General features: G+C 36.9%; 1 protein-coding gene and 1 pseudogene across 1 annotated transcript in view; one reads left to right on the top strand and one right to left on the bottom strand.

Annotated features, from left to right (window-relative positions):
• The window catches only part of DENND6A (DENN domain containing 6A), a 55228-nt gene extending 39757 nt beyond the window's left edge, over positions 1–15471 (top strand). The window contains exons 12-20 of the mRNA XM_024746492.1: positions 515–609; positions 9044–9109; positions 9198–9262; positions 9847–9936; positions 11727–11780; positions 11887–11996; positions 12555–12657; positions 13879–13953; positions 14426–15471. Coding sequence (XP_024602260.1) covers positions 515–609; positions 9044–9109; positions 9198–9262; positions 9847–9936; positions 11727–11780; positions 11887–11996; positions 12555–12657; positions 13879–13953; positions 14426–14557 — 790 coding nt within the window. The 3' untranslated portion in view covers positions 14558–15471. The remainder of the gene's footprint in view (positions 1–514; positions 610–9043; positions 9110–9197; positions 9263–9846; positions 9937–11726; positions 11781–11886; positions 11997–12554; positions 12658–13878; positions 13954–14425) is intronic.
• Positions 15472–19710: 4239 nt separating this feature from the next.
• Positions 19711–21406, bottom strand: LOC112400576 (ATP synthase F(0) complex subunit C2, mitochondrial pseudogene; annotated as a pseudogene).
• Positions 21407–22171: the final 765 nt, after the last annotated feature.

Genomic DNA, 22171 nt, shown 5'->3' with positions numbered 1-22171 from the left:
ACCGTGATCTCACTTCATTGCTTTGCACATACTATTCATTCTCCTGCATCACATTTTCTTCCGTTATCCACCTGGCAAAAGACTCCTGTTCATAACTTATATCATGTTATATATCAACTGTCCTTCAAAAAAAAACCTCCTATTCATCTTTCATAGCTTTGTGCAAATGTCATCTCTTTGGTGAGGCTGTCCTTTAATCCCCTGGTAGACATAGTTTCTCCTTTGTAATAATTGTACATTTTATACCACCTTCACTGTATTCTAATTTCTGGTATCATAAATGGTTATGTATACTGCTTTTCCTGTATGCTTTTAGAAAGACTGTGTCTTTTCATCTTTATATACCTAGTGCTAAAAATGGTGCCTGGAATGTAGTTGATATGTGGTACCAATGAAGGAAAAGATTATCTTAGTAATCTTTGAGTAAACAGTAGTTCACTCAAAATAAATTGTAAACTGATGGAACATTCATTTTTTCCTCACTTTGGTTTTGTTTTGTTTTGTTTTAATGTAGGCCCTCAGTCATATTAGGAGTAACCAACCCTTTTTTTGCAAAAACACTCCAGCACTGGCCACACATTATTCGGATAGGAGACCTTAAACCTGCAGGTAAAGTATAAACTTGGTGTTCTCGTTGTAGTATGTAAGGTGGATGAGCAGGTTTATTTCTTCCTTTGTTTTCACTGCTTCGTTACTTTTTAGTTATGTTGATGGCAACCTTCTTTGAGGCAACTTGAATAAAAGTCTTTGGAGAAGAGCATAACTTCCAGCTAAAATATACAGATTCTTATATGTATAACCCATTGTGCCCACCTACCAAAAAGTGCACTTACAGTGTTTTAAACATTGAATTATTTTGAGGTTTCATGAAACCTCAAAAATTTGAGCTACATTTTGTATATGTATAAGCCCAATTAAACAGGATTTTCCAACACTGCTTGAATAAAACCTTATAGAAAGTTCTAATTAATCAATTTGACACAAAATTCTCAACTAGGACTCCAAACAAGAATTATACATTTCTGTGGCACTGGTATTGATTAAGGAAGCGGTCAAAAGGCTGTGCTTTCCTTGAAAAAAGACATGTAGTACCTTGTTCATGGTAGCTGTTTAATGAATGTTTACTAAATGAGTAAATGATTCTGAAGTTGGCAATTTTGTTAACCTGGATGACAATTTAATGGTACCTCTGACATTTTCTCACTGGACATTCCTGAATTTTCCATGGAAATAGTTGAGACGTGAGCTATCTAGAATATTTCTAATAACTTTATGATATGTTACTTTTAAAGACTTTTCCTTTGGTGTACATGGGTATTATATTTAAGACATTATTTAATATGATTATTTTATAAAATATCCCTTCTGGAATATAAATAAATCTAGATGACATATTAGGGAATAACATTTTAAATCATATTATTTACAAATATCAGACTCAATCTTAGACTGAAATCCTTAGAAACCTTATGAAATAGAGGAAAGGGCAAAGGGCTTTACCTTGGCCGTCAGATCTGTGTGACCTTAGGCAGAACAGCCTCTTTAAGCCTGCAATTCTTTGTCTGCTGGGAGGATTGAACACAGTATCTGACTTATGGCACTCTGTAAAGATCATGGTCCCTTGCCATTTCATTAGTGTTCTGTCTGATAATTCAGAGCACAGCAGTCACCGGAGTCTCATCTATAAGAAGATATGGAAAGGTTTTTTTTTTTAAATCTTAATTTAATCTTGACATTTACTTTCTTGTTTTTTTCCTATTAATCTGGACTATTTGATTAATCGTAATATAGTAGACTACTGTTTATTGTCTTTTTCCAATAAGAAAAGGCTTTCTGTTGGGGCTGTAAGTAGAGGAACTTTTGCAAAGATCACTGGTAAAGTAGCATGGGTTGATAAGTCTGTTTAACTTTTTAAGAAACTGCCCACCTGTTTTCTGGAGTGACCCACACTATTTTACATTCTTACCAGCAGTGTATGAGGGCTCCTGTTTCCTCACGTCCCTGCCAACATTTGATATGGTCTCTTTTTTTCATTATAACCATTCTGGTGGGTTTAAAATGCTGGTTTTAATTTGCTTTTTCTTATTGACTAATGATGTTGAGCATCTTTTCATCTACTTATTAGTCATTTGTATATCTTCTTTTATGAAATGTTGATTTAAATCTTTTGTCCATTTTAAAATTAGGTTATTTGTCTTATTATTTTGTTGTACGAGGTCTTTATTTTGGACACAAGTTTGTTTTCAGATATATGATTTGCAGATATTTTCTCACAGTATTTGACTTCTCTTTTTGTTTTTATAAAATTAATTAATTAATTTATTTTTGGCTGCGTTGTGTCTTTGTTGCTGCATGCGGGCTTTCTTTAGTTACAGCGAGCGGGGGCTACTCTTCGTTGCAGTGTGCGGGCTTCTCATTGTGGTGGCTTCTCTTGTTGCAGAGCACGGGCTCTAGGTGTGCGGGCTTCAGTAGTTGTGGTGCGCGGGCTTAGCTGCTCTGCAGCATGTGGGACACTCCCGGACCAGGGCTCGAACCCGTGTTCCCTGCATTGGCAGGCGGACTCTTAACCACTGTGCCACCATGGAAGCCCTCTTTTTTGTTTTCTTAAGGACGTCTTTTGAAGAGCAAAAGTACTTAATTTTGATGAAGTCTAGTTTATCAGTTTTTTTATTTTATGAATTAGGCTTTTGATGTTTATCTAAGAACTTGTTGCCTAACCCAAGGTCACAAAGATTTTCTTCTATGTTTTCTTCTAAAAATTTTATTGTGTTAGCATTTACATTTAGGAACCACTTGGAGTTAATTTTTGTTTATGATGTGGAGTAAGGGTATAAAATCATCTTTTTTTGCATGTTGATATCCAGTTGTCTTAGCATCATTTGTTGAAAAGACTATCCTTTTGCCATTGAATTGCATTGATATCTTTTTGGAAAATCAGTTGGCCATAAACCTGAGGGTTTATTTCTGGACTCTTGTTTCTGTTGCATTGATCTATATGTCTTATCTTTGTACCAGTACAACCTCTTGATTACTGTAATTTTATAGTAAGTTTTGAAATCAGGAAATATGTCTTCCAGCTTTATTGTTCTTTTTCAAAATAGTGTTTTGCATTTCCATATAAATTTTAGGATTACTTTGCCAATTTTTGCCAACTGGACAGAAAACAAAAAGGCTAACTGGGATTTTGTTAGGGATTGTGTTGATTACATAGGGAATACGTAATCAGTTTGGAGGAGAATTGCCATCTTAAAAATACTGAATCTTCCATTCCAGGAACTTGGAATGTCTCTCCATTGTTTAGATCTTCTCTAATTTTTCTCAGCAATGTTTTGTAGTTTTCAATATACAGGACTAATTATGATGTTAGATGTAGGTTTTCCATAGATGTCCTTTATCAAGTTGAGGTAGTAGCCCTCTGTTCCTAGTTTGTTGAAAAAGATTATAATGAATTGGTGTTGAATTTTGTTAAATGCTTTTTCTGTATCTGTGGAGATCATCGTGTACTTTTTGTCCTTTATTAATACAGTATACTAAATTAATTGATTTTTTATGTTAAACCAACCTTACATTCCTTAAATAAATCCCTTTTGGTTATGGTGTATAGTCCTTTATTATTATTATTAGTTTGCTAATTTTTTTTGAGGATTTTTACATCTTTATCCATGAGGGATATTCTTTTCTTGTGATGTCTTGATAGCTAATATTTTTGCTGCTCTGAGAATCCTCTTCAGACAGGTGAAGTTACCGTTTAAAAGTAGGACCTAGGACCAAGGGAGGGAAGGGGACACTTCTTGAGTTTATTTTTCAAAATGGGCATAAGGGCATGTATGGAATATTAATTACACTTTATTTTTTTGTTTGTTTTTGTTTTTGTTGTTTTTGTTGTACGCGGGCCTCTCACTGCTGTGGCCTCTCCCGTTGCGGAGCACAGGCTCCGGACGCGCAGGCCCAGCGGCCATGGCCCACGGACACAGCCGCTCCGCAGCATGCGGGATCCCCCCGGACCGGGGCACGAACTCGTGCCCCCTGCATCGGCAGGTGGACCCCCAACCACTGCGTCACCAGGGAAACCCTACACTTTATTTTAAGCAGCCTATTTTAGGGATGAGATGCTGTGTTCCCTCTGATTATTTGTCACCAGAGTATTTGGACCATATCATATAGAAAAAGGTATCACTTTTTCTATAGGAGAGTGATGATGTTGTATGGAAACATGTTTTATAGATCCTTAGTGGTCATTGAGGAGTGGATGGTAGAGAGTGTCAATGTCCTCAGTTTGGTCCTTGTTCAATTAGTAGAGGTGATACATTGTGAGCAATGACACCAGGGGTGTTTAAATAATTTTGAGCAAGACTATAGTACCTATTTCTGGGACTGGATTGTGTCGTTTGAGCACAGGTCTTAACAGACGTGCGGAATTTCATTAAGTTTAGTATGCTTATGATACTTTTTCCCACTTATCTTAAGTTTTTTTTATTATAGCAAAATATATATAACATAAAATTTACCATTCTAACAGTTTTGAATTGTACAATCCAGTGGCATTAAGTACATTAACAGTGTTGTGCAACTGTCCATTTACACAACTTCGCATCATCTCAAACAGAAGATCTGTAGCCATGAAACAATAACTCTTCATTCCTGTCATCTCCCAGCCCCTAGTGAACTCTATTCTAATTTCTGTTTCTATGAATCATACGGTATTTCTCCTCTAGTGTCTGGCTTACTTCACTTAGCATAACATTTTCAAGATTCATCCGTGCTGTAGCATGTTTTAGAATTTTATTCCTTTTTTTAAAAAGCTGTGGCAAAATATACATAACATAAAATTTACCATCTTAATCATTTTTTAAGTGTGCAGTTCAGTGGCAGTAAGTGCATTGACGTGGTTGTGCTGCCATCACCGCCATCTCCCCACAGAACTCTTTTCATTTTGCAGAACTGAAACTATTGCACAGTAGCTCCCTATTCATTCCACATCGCCCCACCCCCCACCCTTGGCAACTACCATTCCACTTTCTGTCTCTGTGAATCTGACTACTCTGGGTATCTCATGTAAGTGGAATTCTACCTACTTGTCCTTTTGTGACTGGCTTATTTCACTGAGCATAATGTCCTCAAAGTTCATCCATGTTGTAGTATGTGTCAAAATTTCCTTCCTTTTTAAGGCTGAAAAATATTCCATCATATGTATATACCACATTTTGCTTATCCATTCATCTGTTGATGGATACTTGGCTTGTTTCCATCTTTTAGCTATGTGAATAATACTGTGAACATGGGTGTACAAATATCTCCAGTCCCTGCTTTCACTTCTTTTGGGTATATAGTCATCCCTTGGTATCAACAGAGGATTGGGTCCAAGACCTGCCACAGATACCAAAATCCGAGGATGTTCAACTCCCATAGTTGGCCCTTTGTATCCACAGTTCCACATCTGTGGATTCAGCCAACTGCAAATCTTGTAGTACTGTATATATTCATCAAAAAAAGAAAATAATCCATGTATAAGTGGACCTGGGCAGTTCAAACCCATGTTGTTCAACATGGGTCAACATGTATACCTAAGGGTCAACTGTATACCTAAAAGTGGAATTGCTGGACCATATAGTCATCATGTTTAATTTTTTGAGGAACTGCCATACTGTTTTCATTTTACATTCTCACCAGTGGTGCACAGGGTATCAATTTCTCCACATCCTCACCAACACTTGTTATTTTCTGTTTTCTTGATAGTAGCCTAGTGGGTGTGAGGTCGTATCTTATTGTAGTTTTGATTTACATTTCCCGAATGATTAGTAATACTGAGCATCTTTTCATGTGCTCTTTGGCCATTTCTATGTCTCCTTTGGGGAAATGTCTTTCCAAGTCCTTTTCCCTTTTTTTTTTTTAAATTAATTAATTTATTTTTGGCTCTGTTGGGTCTTCATTGCTGCTCACGGACTTTCTCTAGTTGTGGTGAGTGGGGGCTACACTTCATTGCAGTACGCAGGCTTCTCGTTGTGGTGGTTTCTCTTGTTGTGGAACACGGGCTCTAGGCACGTGGGCTTCGGTAGTTGTGGCACATGGGCTCAGTAGTTGTGGCTTGTGGGCTCCAGAGCGCAGGCTCAGCCGGTTGTGGCGTACAGGCTTAGTTGCTCTGCGGCATGTGGGATCTTCCTGGACCAGGGATTGAACCCGTGTCCCCTGCATTGGCAGGCAGATTCTTAACCACTGCACCACCAGGGAAGTCCACTTTGCCTGTTTTTTAATTGGGTTGGTTTTTTTGTTGAGTTGTAGTTCTTAATATTCTGGATACTAATGCCTTATTAGATGGATGCTTTGTAAATGTATTCTCCTGTGGGTTGTCTTTTCACTCTCTTGATAGTATCCTTTGATGCGCAGAAGTTTTTAATTTTGATGAAGTCCAATTTATCAATATTTTCTTTTATTGTCTCTGTTTTTGGTATCACATTCATGAAAATCCATTTGTCTTTTAATTTATGAGTACTGGGCATATATCTTGGGATATATTTCTTTTCTACCCATTGATCTCAAGACTAGGACCACTGCATATGCTACACAAGTTAGGAAACACAACAGCTCTGCCTAGGATCCTGGCTTTGAAAATTCAAGACTATCTGAGAGGGTCAGTAAAACTGCAGATAAAGTATGTTCTGTAGGACCAGCAGGGAAGGCATAGCAGAACTGAGATTTTGCTCTCCTGGGCCCAGAAGTTCGTAGCTTTATTAGACACATATATATAGTTTTAACCCTGCAGAGAGGTCATTCCTCGTGCTATAAAGGGATTACTTCTTATGGGTTATGCCTAGTTTTAGTTCACCCAAATCCTATTAAATGAAGAAATGTAATGCTAGGATAATGGTACTGAACAAGTATTCCTCAAAGAGAAAGTAATTCTACTAGTGTATATTGGATCACATTATAAACTGAATTTCTAACCAGAAATTTGGTTTGATGATTTAATCAAAGGTAAAACATTTGACCTAAATGTAGAAGATTCTTATGCAAATGTGCAGAGGTGCAGAACATTATTAATTTAATAATGTTAAACCCCTCTCTTATGTGCATGTACATAACAGACATTGAATAATTATTTTTTAATTAAAATAAACAGCTGTAATTGTAGGATTTCAGTTCATTTTCTGGCATTCTTATTTTATTTTCCAGACGTACTTGACAAATACCATTTAACTTTTTTTGGCAATAGATAGTGTATCTTTATGACTAGTTTTCTTTATGTCTATTATGTACTGCAGTGTAAGAATTATGGTGGCTAGGGTTAGAGTTCGGTATGCACCTGATGAGGTCCCTTGAATCAGAGGGGAATCGTGTGAGTGAAGATTGCTGCGCAGGTAGTATTCTTGTCTTTGCCTTTTAAAAAAAGCTGATATGGATCACTATATATCTTCATTATTACCTAGAACTTATTGAATGTAAAGAATATATGAAACCTACTGCTGAATTATTCTCTTCCCTGATATTTGGTTCCTCTGCACAGTGAATTTCAGAAAATAATATATAATAAATGGCACTGGTGGATACAGGAGTTGCAAGTCTTTTGTGATCTAGACAAAAGGAAACAGAAAGTAGGCACAGAAATATTTAGACTTATTCAAAGCGTTGTGGTTTTGACATGTGATGTTCTTTGGGTTCTCAGAGTCAGAGGCAGATAGTGATTTGAATTTAGTTATCTGTATAGTTAAATATGTATTAATTCCGCACTTTAAGAAAAAAAAGTTTTACAAATCTTCTGCCGAAAAGCTACTCTGAACTCTGGAAAGCAAAACCGTGAGATAACATTCAAGATGAGAGACATTCTCATAAGAATTAGTATGTGGGGACTTCCCTGGTGGCACAGTGGTTAGGAATCCACCTGCCAATGCAGGGGGCCCGTGTTTGATACCTGGTCTGGGAAGATCCCACATGCCATGGAGCAACTAAGCCCGTGCACCACAACTACTGAGCCCGCGCGCCACAACTACTGAGCCCGCGTGCCACAACTACTGAAGCCTGCACGCCTAGAGCCTCTGCTCCTCAAGAAGAGAAGCCACTGCAATAAGAAGCCCACACACCACAACAAAGAGCAGCCCCCACTCACCGCAACTAGAGAAAGCCCGCGTGCAGCAACGAACACCCAATGCAGCCAAAAAATAAATAAATAAATAAGAATTAGTATGTGGGAATATATAGAATAAGTTGACAAAGTAAAAACTGTGAGCTAATAAATCAGAAACATTCCAGAAACCTGAGTGTTTCTGGACTCTTTCCTATTGTTTCTCAGTCTGTCCCCAAAGCCTCTTGTTTTTAAATCTCCTCCACAGAGCTACAGTAGCTCACTTTCTTCTCTTTCCTTGCTGCACATGTCTTCAGATTTTCTTTCTACCCAGGAGCAGTATTCAATAAAGCATACATTTCATCCTGTAATCTTTTCTCTCTTTTACTTCATACTCCTTTTTGCAACACAGCACCCCTGCTTAGGAGTCCAGAGTCCAGTCCACCTGTGGCTCAGGCCTGTGGTTGTGGCTTCCACTATCACCACCTGGTGGCAGTGTTTCTACACTGCAAAAGCAGAATTTGGGGCGGTACCAGAAAAAAAATCTTTGAATACTACATCTTCATACTAACTTAGGAGTTGCTTTCAATTCTCTTTACTCTTAAACGGTATTATATTTGGCATCATATTCAAAATGGTATCTTATTCATGTTTCATATATTTAGCACAAAGATTTTAAATTTTAAGTTGAGTGACAAAAAGGGAAATTTTAAAGTAGTGATAGATATTAATGAAAGATCAAATATCCATTTTATATAATTTACACAATTGTTTCTGTAATGCTGTTGTATAGCCCAGTGTTCCCTTTATCCAGTTTTAAAGTACTAGGAATCAACTCTTAAATATTCACTGATGTTACGAATACCTTAGCTACAGCATCCCTGACTAAGTACATAACAGTTAGTGGATTATCAGTCTTAGAAAATTCCAGTTTTGTGATATGTGAAATTCAAATAACTATAAGAATCTTTATGATGTTTCCTTCAGGTGAAATTCCTAAGCAGGTTAAAGTGAAAAAATTGAAGAACCTAAAGACTCTGGATTCTAAACCTGGTATTGACTTTTATTAATTTTTAAAACATATACTATATGGGTAAATGGGTCATACTGCTTACCTCATTTTCTTTTCTTCACTTCTTAGGAGTTTATACTTCTTATAAGCCATATCTAAATAGAGATGAAGAAATCATGAAACAATTGCAGAAGGTGATTACTTGCTCATATTACTAATTTAAATTTCCTTACTCAGGTATGCAGTATCCAGTAAAGCAACATGTGCTTTATGTACAATAATATGAAAAGAGGTCTTCCTGGAATCTGGACTTTGAACCAAAGCTTCATGAAAATCAGGAGACTAATGTAGCAGCAATTATGGGCTAGAAATATGGGACTGCAGCTACCAACCTAGTGCCAATCTTCCTGAAAACTTAGGAGTTATAGTGAGAAAGTCGTGGACTGTACTATGAGGTAGCTTAACACCTAATAGAATAGTTAGCATTTTTTTGGAAAATGTAAATATTGTTAATACAACAAGTATGAAATAAATATAGTCTTTGTTGTGAGCTAATATTTTAAAGTATGGGATGAATGTCTTATATTTTTCTCTAAGGATTTTTTTACAGGATATTGCACAGTGAACTTCACATTAAATTACTTCAAGATGAAGTTCTAGGGTTTTTTTCCTATCAAGTAAAATACATATTTACATATCAGCTAAACTTCTATAAGCATTCATTGTTTTGTATTCTCTGACACTGGAGTATAGGTTCTCATTTTTTTCCTCTTTTAAGGGTGTACAACAGAAGCGTCCTTCTGAGGCTCAAAGCGTTATTCTCCGACGTTATTTTTTGGAACTGACACAAAGCTTCATCATTCCATTAGTAAGTTAGCATATGTATTTGCTTAATTTAATGATTTGTTGAAGGGCACATGAATGTTTTTTTCAACCACCAAAATTTTATCTTAAATTGTTTTGCATGCTTGTGTGTGTAGTGATTAAAATAGAGCCCTTTGCAAGACACCTGAATTCTTTGTTCTGGTTATTAGCTGTGTAATTTGGTAAGTCACTTCCTTTCTTTGACCCTCAATTTGTTTATCTGTAAAATGTGGCTGATTATATTTTCCCTAAAGACTTTTCAGGGTTGTTGTGAATCTTAAAAGAGATAATTTTTATGAAATATTATATAATTATTGAATTTTGCACCTTAAAAGGTTCTACTGGAGCTTCTTCCTCTGATGTTATTTATTTATTTATTTATTTATTGATCGGTACTTTTTATTTCATGCTAAGAGAGTCAGATTGTGCTCCCCAAGCAGATGGGGAGGTTTTAAGCAGTGATGTTGTATGCTCATATTTCCATTTCGTCTGAGGTATCAGGACAAAGCTTGAACTGGTTGAAGGAGGCATTGGGGTAGAGATGAGGTTGAACATTTTAGGATTCTGTTATTAGTCCAAGATCCTACAATAGTACCTATTCCTTGCAGAGCGTACCCAAGACTTCCAATATTACATTCCCAGGATACTGTGCAGGTGAAAAAACATGTTTACTGATTATACTTTCTAAAGAATTAAATAGCAACTCCCTAGGATCATGGTCTGGGCTAAATAGATTTCACTGGGAAGAAGAACTTCACTATGCAGAGCTAAACAGGTGCTTTCTTAAGACTGCCAAGCACTGGCGCTAGAGACCAACAATTTGTTTAATTCTCCTAACAACTCTATGAGGTAGCTGCCATTATCATCTGCATTTACTATAATGGAAAGAGCAGAAGTTTTGAAATCTGATATTATTTTCTTGAGCACAATTTGATATGATACCTGTGAGAATGTAGTTCCGTGATGTAGTTCCTTATCTGTCTTGTTCATTACCTTTTCCTCAGTCTGTCACATGGTAGCACTCAATAAATATTTATGAAATAAATGACTAGATGATATAGTTATTTTTTGAAGTTCAGTGGAACATCATGTTAAATTACTAAAAGTTATGCCTCACAGTATAAGGCAGTACCATGATGTGGTCCTAGTCTGGAGACTGCATCAGAGAGAGACTCATGTAGTTGTTAATGTAAGCTATCTAAGAATATTATAGGAGGGCAGTCTGGAAATCTTTGCTATTATACTTTGGGAAGAAATACTTTTTCTTAGTCTATAGATGTCAATTTATTTTGTTCCATTTAAATCAACTTGCTTAAGTAAGTGAACTTTACTGTAGTGCTTAATTAAGAGCATGGGCTGAAGTCAAGTAGACCTGAATTCAAGTTCAAGCTGTGTGAACTTGGGCAGGTTACTTAGCCTTTCGAAGCCTCAGTTTCCCAGTAATACCTGCCACAAAGGATAGTTGCAAGAGTTAAAAGAGATCACGCATGTAAAATGTTGAGTACATTTTCTGGCACACAGTTACTCGATAAGGTTAATTATTATCATTAAAAATAGGTAGTTCTTTGGATTATCTGAGAGTTAGTTAAATTTTTATTGAAAGTGTGACTTCTCAATTCAATCTAAATTTAGTGTATCTATTGAGACTGGTGATGGTGTTGTTGATGTCCATTGAAAGAGCATATGATGAAAAACTTGGAAGCCCACTTTTTTTAAGTAGGTCAGTTTAAACATTTTTGAAGACTCTCGGTAAGAACACCTAACTTTGACTAACTTTTTTTTTCTTGGACTTAGGAAAGATATGTGGCAAGCTTGATGCCTTTGCAGAAAAGCATTTCTCCATGGAAGGTATAAATATATTCAGTTAAATTCCTATTTGAGTTGTCTAACTGCAGTTAACTTCTGTGAATATATCCATTTTTAATTTTAAAATACAGTATGTCATGTTTTCTAGAGTCCACCCCAATTAAGACAGTTCCTTCCAGAAGAATTTATGAAAACACTTGAGAAAACAGGACCTCAGCTGACCTCTAGAATAAAAGGCGATTGGATTGGACTTTACCGGTTGGTCCTTTTTTTTCTATTTCATCCATCTATAGAGCTTTATTTAAAAATGAAACAAAAAACTGGGCTTAAACATATTCTTTTTTTTTTTTAATTTTTTGGCTGCGTCGCGTCTTAGTTGCGGCATGCAGGATCTTCATTGCAGTGTGTGGGCTTCTCTCTAGGTGTGTTGTGTGGGTTTTCGCTTCTCTAGTTGTGGCACAGGGGCTCCAGAGCACGTGGGCTCTGTAGTTGCAGCGCACGGTCTCCAGAGCTTGTGGGATCTGTAGTTGTGGCGTGTGGGCTCTCTAGTTGAGGCGCGCAAGCTCAGTAGTTGTGGCGCACAGGCTTAGTTGCCCCGCTGCACGTGGGATCTTAGTTCCCTAACCAGGGATTGAACCCTCGTCCCCTGCATTGGAAGGCAGATTCTTTACCACTGGACTACCAGGGAAATCCAACATATTCTTTTTTTTAAAAATTACATTGTTTCACATGGTTCTCCTAGCTATCGGTAGAAAAAGTATTGAGAGGAAGTTAAGTCATAATCAAACTTTGCTTTTTAAAAATTTATTTTTATAGGCATTTTCTAAAATCTCCAAATTTTGATGGTTGGTTCAAGACCCGGAGGAAGGAAATGACCCAGAAACTGGAGGCACTCCATCTGGAAGCTCTTTGTGAAGAGGTTAGAAAACAGCATGTTTGTGTGATGATTAACAACTATTGAAAATAAAGTTATTCATAGAGGCTGAAAGGTTATATCCATATCCACTACTTTATAAATAGTAATAGCTAACTTTTCCAGATCATGTGCTATGTGCCAAGGACTGTGCAGGTGCTTTAAATGGACAGTCTTTTAATCTTCATAGTTCATTGAAGTAGGTGTGTTATGATCTGCGTTATGAGACACTTGAGTGATTAATTGAGACACTTGAGTGATCCATTAATCAATTAAGTCATTTGCTTCAGATCACATCACTGCTAAGTAGTGGAAACAGCAGTGTGCTCGAGCCCACTTGCACTGGCTCACAAGAGCCAGCCGTGTGCATCTCTTCCCAGCTCTGTATTCAGTGATCTCAGGTTGGTAGCTTGAAATCAGCTACAGAGGGAGAATTACACCACAGCAACTGGCAAATGGTATAAACCAGGAACTTTTCCTGACAGCCAGTTGTTAAATATTTACTAGCATACCACTGGATGGAGTTAGAATTCAGATCCGAGCAGTCCAACTCAACACCTTTTCCACCATGCGTTATTCACCTTTCCCAGTTATTAATATATTTTTCCTGTATTTGGACTTTTTCGTATTCTATAATTTGTCAGCAGACTATTTTAAATTAAGCTACTTTTAAAAATATATAGGATAGTCTCAATTTGTGTTTAGCTTGAGGTGGGCTAGCCTCAGTGTTAACTTTCTAATCATAAACTCTCAGTGACTGGTTTTCAGAGAAAGAATACCATGAAGGCAACGACAAATAAGCCCAGGAAGAGCTTATTTGAAGATGCAAAGTTTGTATACAGTAATATATTCATGTTCGCAATTATCTTGATTTGTTAGTTGATGTACCTTATAAATTACTCAATACTTAGTGGGGTTAGGGGTTAGTATCGTACCTTAAGTTCCAATTTTGTTTTTCTTGATTGATCTAAAAGGGCCAGAAAGGAATTTCTTCCATTGTGTTTTACTTCTGAATATTAGACAGTCATTCTGGCTAATGTCAAAAAGTATCTGATTCATTGTCAGAATATTATGTACAGAATTATACTATAATGCTATGTCTGGGTTAAATACCCTGTTCTCCTTTTCCTTCCTGTCCTTTCTTCCCAGTAGCCTTGACTATTGAAATAGAATGATTTGAATATTATTTTGAGTATTTACTGATTTGAGATTTGTTTATTCTTCTAGGACTTACTTCACTGGACCCAGAAACACACAGAAGTAGAAACAGTAGACCTTGTATTGAAGCTAAAAAACAAGCTGGTATGTAGCCAAAGCAGCCAAAGATCTGTGAAGTTGTTTTGCTCTTATTTGAGGTGATAGCTTTGATGTATCACAGAAGTAAATTTTTAAATGAGAGGACTTATGATTGGTCAACTGATGGTAGATCTGACTGAAAATACTTGGTAACTCAAGCAGATCATAATGAAGCCATATATTTTTTTTAGTTATTTACATGGAGTCTAATGAGCTTTACAAAAAACATTGTGACTTATATTTAATACCACATGGTCTGCGTTGATATTATCTATTAATTTACATGAAGTCTTTTTTCGAGCTCAGCAATTGTATTGTTAAAGTGGCATGTTCTTTGCTTTTTTATAGATTCTGTAAATTCTGGTCTCACTCTGAAGTTTCCAAATCTTTGACCATTAAAACTGTTTATTTAGAGAATATACTGTATTAATACAGCCTCAAAAGGTAATTTAAATGCTTCCAAATGTTCCTTATATAGTTGCAGGCTGATCGAGAGCATTTACCTGTGAAACCTGACACTATGGAAAAGTTACGGACACACATAGATGCAATTATTTTAGCATTGCCAGAGGACCTACAAGGCATACTGCTCAAAACGGGCATGACATGATATTTGCCAGGATTTTCCAGCCAAAAGGATTGTATACCATGAAGCATACTGACACTTCAACCAGACGCCCAAGATCTCTCGGAGCGGAAAATAGCCGTGAATGCTAGCTACAGGGTTGAAAGACTATACTGTATAAACAGACCTTTTTAGTGCATTAGTTTTAAAAAAATGGATATCTGTGGTGGTTCCACTTTAATACTGAAACACCAAAAGGCATTTCTATATTTTTAATCATGTTCTAAAGTGCTCTTATGAGAGACCTGTGGGGCCATCAGTTTAAGTGATTCCAAACTGCAGTGCTGGCATTGCAGATATTTTTTTTAAATTGGTGCTTCTCTGCCCAATCATGATAAAACTCAGGGGGATATAAAAATGACATTCACACTGGCTATCTTCTTAAGAAGAAGGAAAAGACTGAACTGTCAGACTGTAGTTAGGAGTGATTAATGCTTTTGTAGTGCCTTCCGTTGTCCTACGTGTTTCACAAAGCCCAGCTGCTAGTCTTGAAGCTTTTTCTTAACTTGATTATGATATGTAGTTTTTTATAAGGCATTCTTTTGAGTAATCATTGCTTAAAAATATGTTTTTTGCCTCCCATTGTTTTCATTATTAGTGGCATTGGTGTTTTTTTTTTTCAATTGTCATAGAGGTTTCATTTCATTATTTTCTATACCAGTTTCAAATTTAATCTGTTTCACCAAAGGGAAGAAGACATCTAGTATTAATTATGGAAGAGTTTATTTCCTCTTACCCTTTGCTAATTGGGCCCAAGTTAATTAGCTTGTCTGTTTTTCAAAGACATTCTAATTATAAACCTCATAATCAGCTACTTTTTAAAACAACTATTCTTATTTTAAAGGAATTTGTAAACCTTTTTTTTTTTTTTTTTTTTTTTGTGGTACGCACTGCTGTGGCCTCTCCCGCCGCGGAGCACAGGCTCTGGATGCGCAGGCCCAGCGGCCACGGCCTACGGGCCCAGCCGCCCCGTGGCACGCAGGACCTTCCCGGACCGGGGCACAAACCCTTGTCCCCTGCATCGGCAGGTGGACTCCCAACCACCAGGGAAGCCCTAAAACTTTTATGTGATAGTCATTTGAGCGATTATAAGATTGATTTCTAGCATTATTTGTTTGGTAGGGTTTTTTCCCCCAAAATTAATATTTCTCAGAATACTTTCCCTACTGTTGTTTGACATGGAACTTTTGCCTCAATCACTGTTATAGCTAGTTTTTTGTCATTGTTATTTTTGTTTGTTTCTGTTTTGTTTTGTTTACACTATACTACCTTGCCAAAAATAGAAGATTGTGGTTTGGTAGAATAAGGTTTTTTCGTTAGTGTTTGAATAGGAGTGTCCTGAAGAAGCCACTGTTTAAAATAGGCACACATGACATAGGACATATGTAAATAGCTGTGTCTTGAATTACCCTTTACATATCCAAATTTAGTTGTAGGTTGTAAAAGAAATGGCTTCAGGAGCTATCTCTTATTCTCTGTTAATGTAACTCTTAAGGGCACTCCTGACCTAAGAAAGGGTCCTTGGTGTTTGTAACTGTGGTCTTCTATCCAAATGTGCCCTTTTCTCATGGATACAAGTCTCTTGAAGCATACCTCAAAGTCATGGAGAGAATGTGGCATTTGAAAGGAATCATTTGCCTTGAATCACATGAGTTATTTTGTGAAACAACAGTTGTCCTCATGGAAAAGGGGCAACTACTTTTATATGCTAAAGTATTTCATATCTTCCTGGGAAACCTTATTTAGGTATAAATGGTCATCTTATTATTTTTCAAAAAGGTGTATTTTAATAATCTAACAATTTATATGTAGTTTGTGACCAGAGTTTGAAAGTTGTTAGTGTCATATCAAGGATCTTTTAAATTATACCACTACAGGATGTATCATTTCAACTTTATTTTGCACAGCTAAAGAGAAGCAAAGGATGCCAATTAGCATAATAACGGTATCTTCATATTTACTGTACTTAACAAAAAGCCTAACACATGTTGAAAACCATATCATACTTACTGGGTTTATCTATTAATTTCAAATTATGTACTTGTAAAAATAACTTAAAATTGCATTGGGAACCTGAGAAAGACTGATAACTTTAAGTTTTGGGGTGATTTTCAGAGCTGTCTTTTTTTTTTTTTTCCCGGAGGAGACATTAAGATCTAAAACCTGCCATTTAATGTGTATCTTCACCAGCACCAGAAGGAATCACTGCTTTCAGGGTGTTATGTAATGCCTAGTGCCTTCTGGTTTCAGTGAAAGGGGTTTTGAGAAGGCATTTATGGTCATTACTGAAAACCTAATTAAAGGCCTTAGATTTTAAAGCCCTTGGATATCTTGTATTATTTCTGAGTAAGATTGGAATGCTTGAAAAAATGCAGAGTAAATGAAACCTTTGCATTATGGGATTCCTTTTAGTTTCTAACTTTTTTTTTTTATTTAAATGAAAACCTTCCTCTGTTTACTTCATTATGAACAGATGAATAGTCCATTTTATTAACAGACAGAATTAAGTGATTTCATATCCTTCCTACCAGTGTCTTGATTTTTGTGAAATGTTCTGATGAAAAATTTTTAGCTTAATAATCTAGGTATTGTTAGATTCTCCGCTTGCTTCCTTTTCTTTTCTAACCTTAAATCTCAAATTACTTTTATTTCTTCCTCTTCTTTTTTGAAAGTAGCTAGTATATAATACCGTTCTTTAGATTTTAATTAATTTATTAAAAAAAATTTTTTTTACTTTTTGCGGTACGCGGTCCTCTCACTGTTGTGGCCTTTCTCCTTGCGGAGCACAGGCTCCAGACGCGCAGGCTCAGCGGCCATGGCTCACGGGCCCAGCCGCTCCGTGGCATGTGGGATCTTCCCGGACCAGGGCACGAACCTGTGTCCCCTGCATCGGCAGGCGGACTCTCAACCACTGCGCCACCAGGGAAGCCCTTAATTTATTTTTTAATAATAAAATATATTGGATGTTATTCCTTTTTGAAGTTACTGGGTAATATCCTTCAAAGTATACTGTAAAATATATTGGTACATTTAGGAGAGATGCCATTAAAATTTGTCCTTTTGTTTTCACTTGCCCATAACTTAACTCACTTGTTTTTATATACCTGAATTTTACTTTCTTCTTTTAGCATAACTTGGGGGAAAAATTTTAACTACCAACTTTCTAATATTAGTCCTTTAAAAACAGATAGTTGAAGAAGGCAAAAACCTTCTCTAATTATGGATGAATGTCATTTAAATAACAAAATATATTAACTCATAATAATGACTAAATTATCACTAATAACTTGATATCCCTTCTATATTGAAGATACAGTACTTATATGCCATCTACAACTTGGTTGAATTATGGTATTTATTATTATATCAATAGAAATTAGCATTTGTTAATAGAGCTCCGAGAATTTTCCTTGTTTGTTTGAAATAGATAAAGCATTTGATACAAGGTACAAAATCATGATTCCTAACATATATCCCACATCTAACCAATTTTTAGAAAAGCAAGTTTAAGGTTGATGGTTAGTTAATGAAATAGGTTTATGACATTTATTTTGCAGTTATAACATTGCCTATCTCATGATGCACAAATGTTGAGGAAAAAGAAGATGGCAGTAGAATTCTGCTATATCCTAGTCTCCAGCGTTATTTCTGGACTTTTGAACACCAGTCTTTCTCTGTTACCCATTACTTGAATACCATGCTATGCCTTTCTTCAAATTAAGATTATTGTTGTATAATTATCATAGGTTTCATCCATTTTACTAGTGTTAACACTAGGCTTGGGTTCTGTTTAAATTTTTTTTTTGAGTTTTATTGGAGTATAGTTGATTTACAATGTTGTGTTAGTTTCTGCTGTACAGCAAAGTGAATCAGTTGTACATTATACATATATCTGGTCTTTTTTAGATTGTATTCCTATATAGGTCATTACAGAATATTGAGTAGAGCTCCCTGTGCTATACAGTAGGTTCTTATTAGTTACCTATTTGATATATAGTAGTCTGTATGTCAATCCCAATCTCCCAGTTTATCCCTCCCCCCTTTTCCCCCTTGGTAACCGTAAGTTTTTTTTCTACATCTGTGACTCTATTTCTGTTTTGTAAATAAGTTCATTTGTACCATTTTTTAGATTCCAATTTTAATTTTAGATTAGGTCCATTCATGTTGCTGCAAGTGACATTATTTCGTTCTTTTTTATGGATGAGTTATATTCCAGTAATCTTCCAAAGACGGTATGTACCACATCTTCTTTATCCATTCATCCATCAATGGACATTTAGGTTGCTTCCATGTCCTGGCTATTGTAAGTAGTGCTGCAGTGAACATTGGAGTGCATGTATCTTTTTGAATTACGGTTTTCTCCAGATATGTGTCCGGGAGTAGTATTGCCGGATCATATGGTAGCTCTATTTTTAGTTTTTTAAGGAACCTCCATACTGTTCTCCATAGTGGCTGTATCAATTTACATTCCTGCCAACAGTGCAAGAGGGTTCCCTTTTCTCCACACCCTCTCCAGCATTTATTGTTTGTAGATTTTTTGGTGATGGCCATTCTGACCGGTGTGAGGTGATACCTCATTGTGGTTTTGATTTGCATTTCTCTAATGATTAGTGATGTTGAGCATCCTTTCATGTGTTTGTTGGCAATCTGTATATCTTCTTGGGAGAAATGTCTGTTTAGGTCTTCTGCCCATTTTTGGATTGGGTTGTTTGTTTTTCTGATATTGAGCTGTATGAGCTGCTTGTATATTTTGGAGATTAATCCTTTGTCAGTTGCTTCGTTTTCAAATATTTTCTCCTATTCTGCAGATTGTCTTTTCATCTTGTTTATGGCTTCCTTTGCTGTGCAAAAGCTTTTAAGTTTCATTAGGTCCCATGTGTTTATTTTTGTTTTTATTTCCATTACTCTAAGAGGTGGGTCAAAAAAGATCTTGCTGTGATTTATGTCAACGAGTGTTCTTCCTATGTTTTCCTCTACGAGTTTGATAAGTGTCTGGCCTTACATTTAGGTCTTTAATCCATTTTGAGTTTATTTTTATGTATGGTGTTAGAGAATGTTCTATTTTGTCCTTTTACATGTAGTTGTCCAGTTTTCCCAGCACCACTTATTGAAGAGAATGTCTTTTCTCCATTGTATATTCTTGCCTCCTTTGTCATAGATTAGATGACCATAGGTACGTCGACTTTTCTGTTTATTTTTGCCTCCCCATTTTCTCTGTCATCATACTATTTCTGCTTAGTCATTAGAAAGCTAAACTTCATAAATTCTTTAATTTTTTTTTTTACTATCCCTCATGTTTTTCCATATCCACCAGGATGAATACTTTGTAGTATAAGTTGCTTCTATATTGAGATAATTTTGAAAAATAGTAACTTTATGTTCCCAGGTTATCATACTTGCTATTAAGTGAGTGGATATTTAGACTTCAGTAGGAAGCTATCAAAATGATTGATTTTGATCGAACGAAATGGGTAAATATTTTTACAGCCAAAGGCTCTGGTGATAGAATCCAGAAATTTGTGTTTTTAAAAAACAGCTTTACTGAGGTGTAATTGACATACAATAAACTGAACACAAAGTGTACAATTTGATAAGTTTGGACGTTTGAATACACCCATAGAACCATCAGCACAGTCAAGATAGGTACATGTCTTGTCACCCCCCAAAATCTTCTTATGTTCCTTTGCACTCCATCCTGCCTCCCCTTTCCAGACAGCCACTGATCTGTCACTGTAGATTAGTTTGTATTTTCTAGGTTTTACACACAGTATGTACTTCTTTTTTTGATCTGGCTTTTTTCTTTCTTTTTTTTTTAATCATCTTAACATAGTATTTATTTGTCTTCCCTCTGTCGAACCCTGAGCCAACCACTTTCCCCAGGCTGCCTGGGGATGTGTAGGAAAAGGAACATACAGGGCCAATTAGACACGGTAGAAAGAACTATGGGAGTTAGAGAGGGCTCCTTAACATGGCAAAGAGAATGGAAAAGACTACCATCAGGGAAAAGAGTCCCATGGCCTCCAAGAGGGCAAAGCCCAGAATGGCATAGGAGGAGAGCTGTTGCATCAGAGAAGAGTTCCCGGCATAACCAAGGATGAGGCTCCCAAACACAGTGCCAATCCCAACCACCCCAACTGTGGCAGCCCCAGCCCCAGTGAACGTGGCTGCTGTGTCAGTGTCCCTTCAGTGGCACTGGTTTGGAAGCTTTGCCTAGGGATAAGGGAGGTCAAGAACCCTGAGGCTGCCAAGCTGCTGAGGCTCTCATCTGTCAGCATCTGCAGTTGTTTCATCACTACTGCAGACAGTAGTCGGCCCAGCAGCTCAGAGGTACTCCTCACCAGGGAGGGGAGTAAGGGACTGTGGCAGGAAAGTGGCTCCCAGTGCAGAGAGTGATCTGACTTCTTCCACTCAGCATAATGATTTTGAGATTCATTCATACTGCATGTTTAAATAGTTGATTCTTTTTATTGCTCAGTGGTATTCCATTATATGGCTATAACACAAATTTCTTATCCAGTCACCTGTTGATGGACGTTTGGGTCATTTCTAGTTTCTGTCTATTACAAATAAAGCTGCTATGAACACTCATGGACAAGTCTTTGTATGGACATATATATCCTTTTATCTTGGGTAAATACTAGGAGTGATAGTGCGTGTGATAGCTGAATCATATGGTAGGTGAATGTTTAACTTTTTAAGAAATTGCCAGACTGTTTTTCAGAGTGGTTGTACTAATTTGTTTCCACTAACTGTGTATGAGAGTTTCAGTTTCTGCACATCCTACTCAACACTTGGTATGCGCAGCCTTTTTTTTTTTTTTTGCCATGCCGTGTAGTTTGCAGGATCTTAGTTCCCTGACCAGGGATCAAACTTGTGTCCCTTGCAGTGGAAGCATGGAGCCCTAACCACTGGACCACCAGAGAATTCCCTGCCCAACCTTTTTAAATTTAGCCATTCTAATATGCTTGTATGGTTGTCTCACTGGGATTGTAAGTTGCATTTCCCTAATGACCTGTGATGTTGAACATCTTTCCATGTGCTTTCCATTAGTCTTCTGTATATGTTCTTTGGTAAAGTGTCTGTTAAAATCTTTGCTCTTTTTAAAGACTGAGTTGTTTAAATTCTAGTGGTTGAATTTTGAGAGTTCTCTGTATATTCTTTTTTAAAATTATTTATTTATTTTTTGGCTGCATTGGGTCTTCGTTGCTGTGTGCAGGCTTTCTCTAGTTGCGGTGAGCGGGGGCTACTCTTCGTTGCGGTGCGTGGGCTTCTCATTGCAGTGGCTTCTCCCATTGTGGGGCGCGGGCTCTAGGTGCGCAGGCTTCAGTAGTTGTGGCACGCGGGCTCAGTAGTTGTAGCTCGAGGGCTCTAGAGTTCAGGCTCAGTAGTTGTGGTGCATGGGCTTAGTTGCTCCGCAACATGTGGGACCTTCCCAGGCCAGAGCTCGAACCCGTGTCCCCTGCATTGGCAGGCAGATTCATAACCACTGTGCCACCAGGGAAGCTCGCTATATATTCTTGATGCAAATTCTTTTTCAGATATACGGTCTACAAAATTTTTCTCCAAAGTTTATATACCTTTTTTCATTTTCATAACAGA

This window comes from Neophocaena asiaeorientalis, unplaced genomic scaffold, assembly GCF_003031525.2.
Source record: "Neophocaena asiaeorientalis asiaeorientalis breed wild unplaced genomic scaffold, Neophocaena_asiaeorientalis_V1.1 scaffold251, whole genome shotgun sequence".
In the NCBI taxonomy this organism is placed as follows: domain Eukaryota; kingdom Metazoa; phylum Chordata; class Mammalia; order Artiodactyla; family Phocoenidae; genus Neophocaena; species Neophocaena asiaeorientalis.
This window is presented reverse-complemented; position numbering and strand designations above follow the sequence as displayed.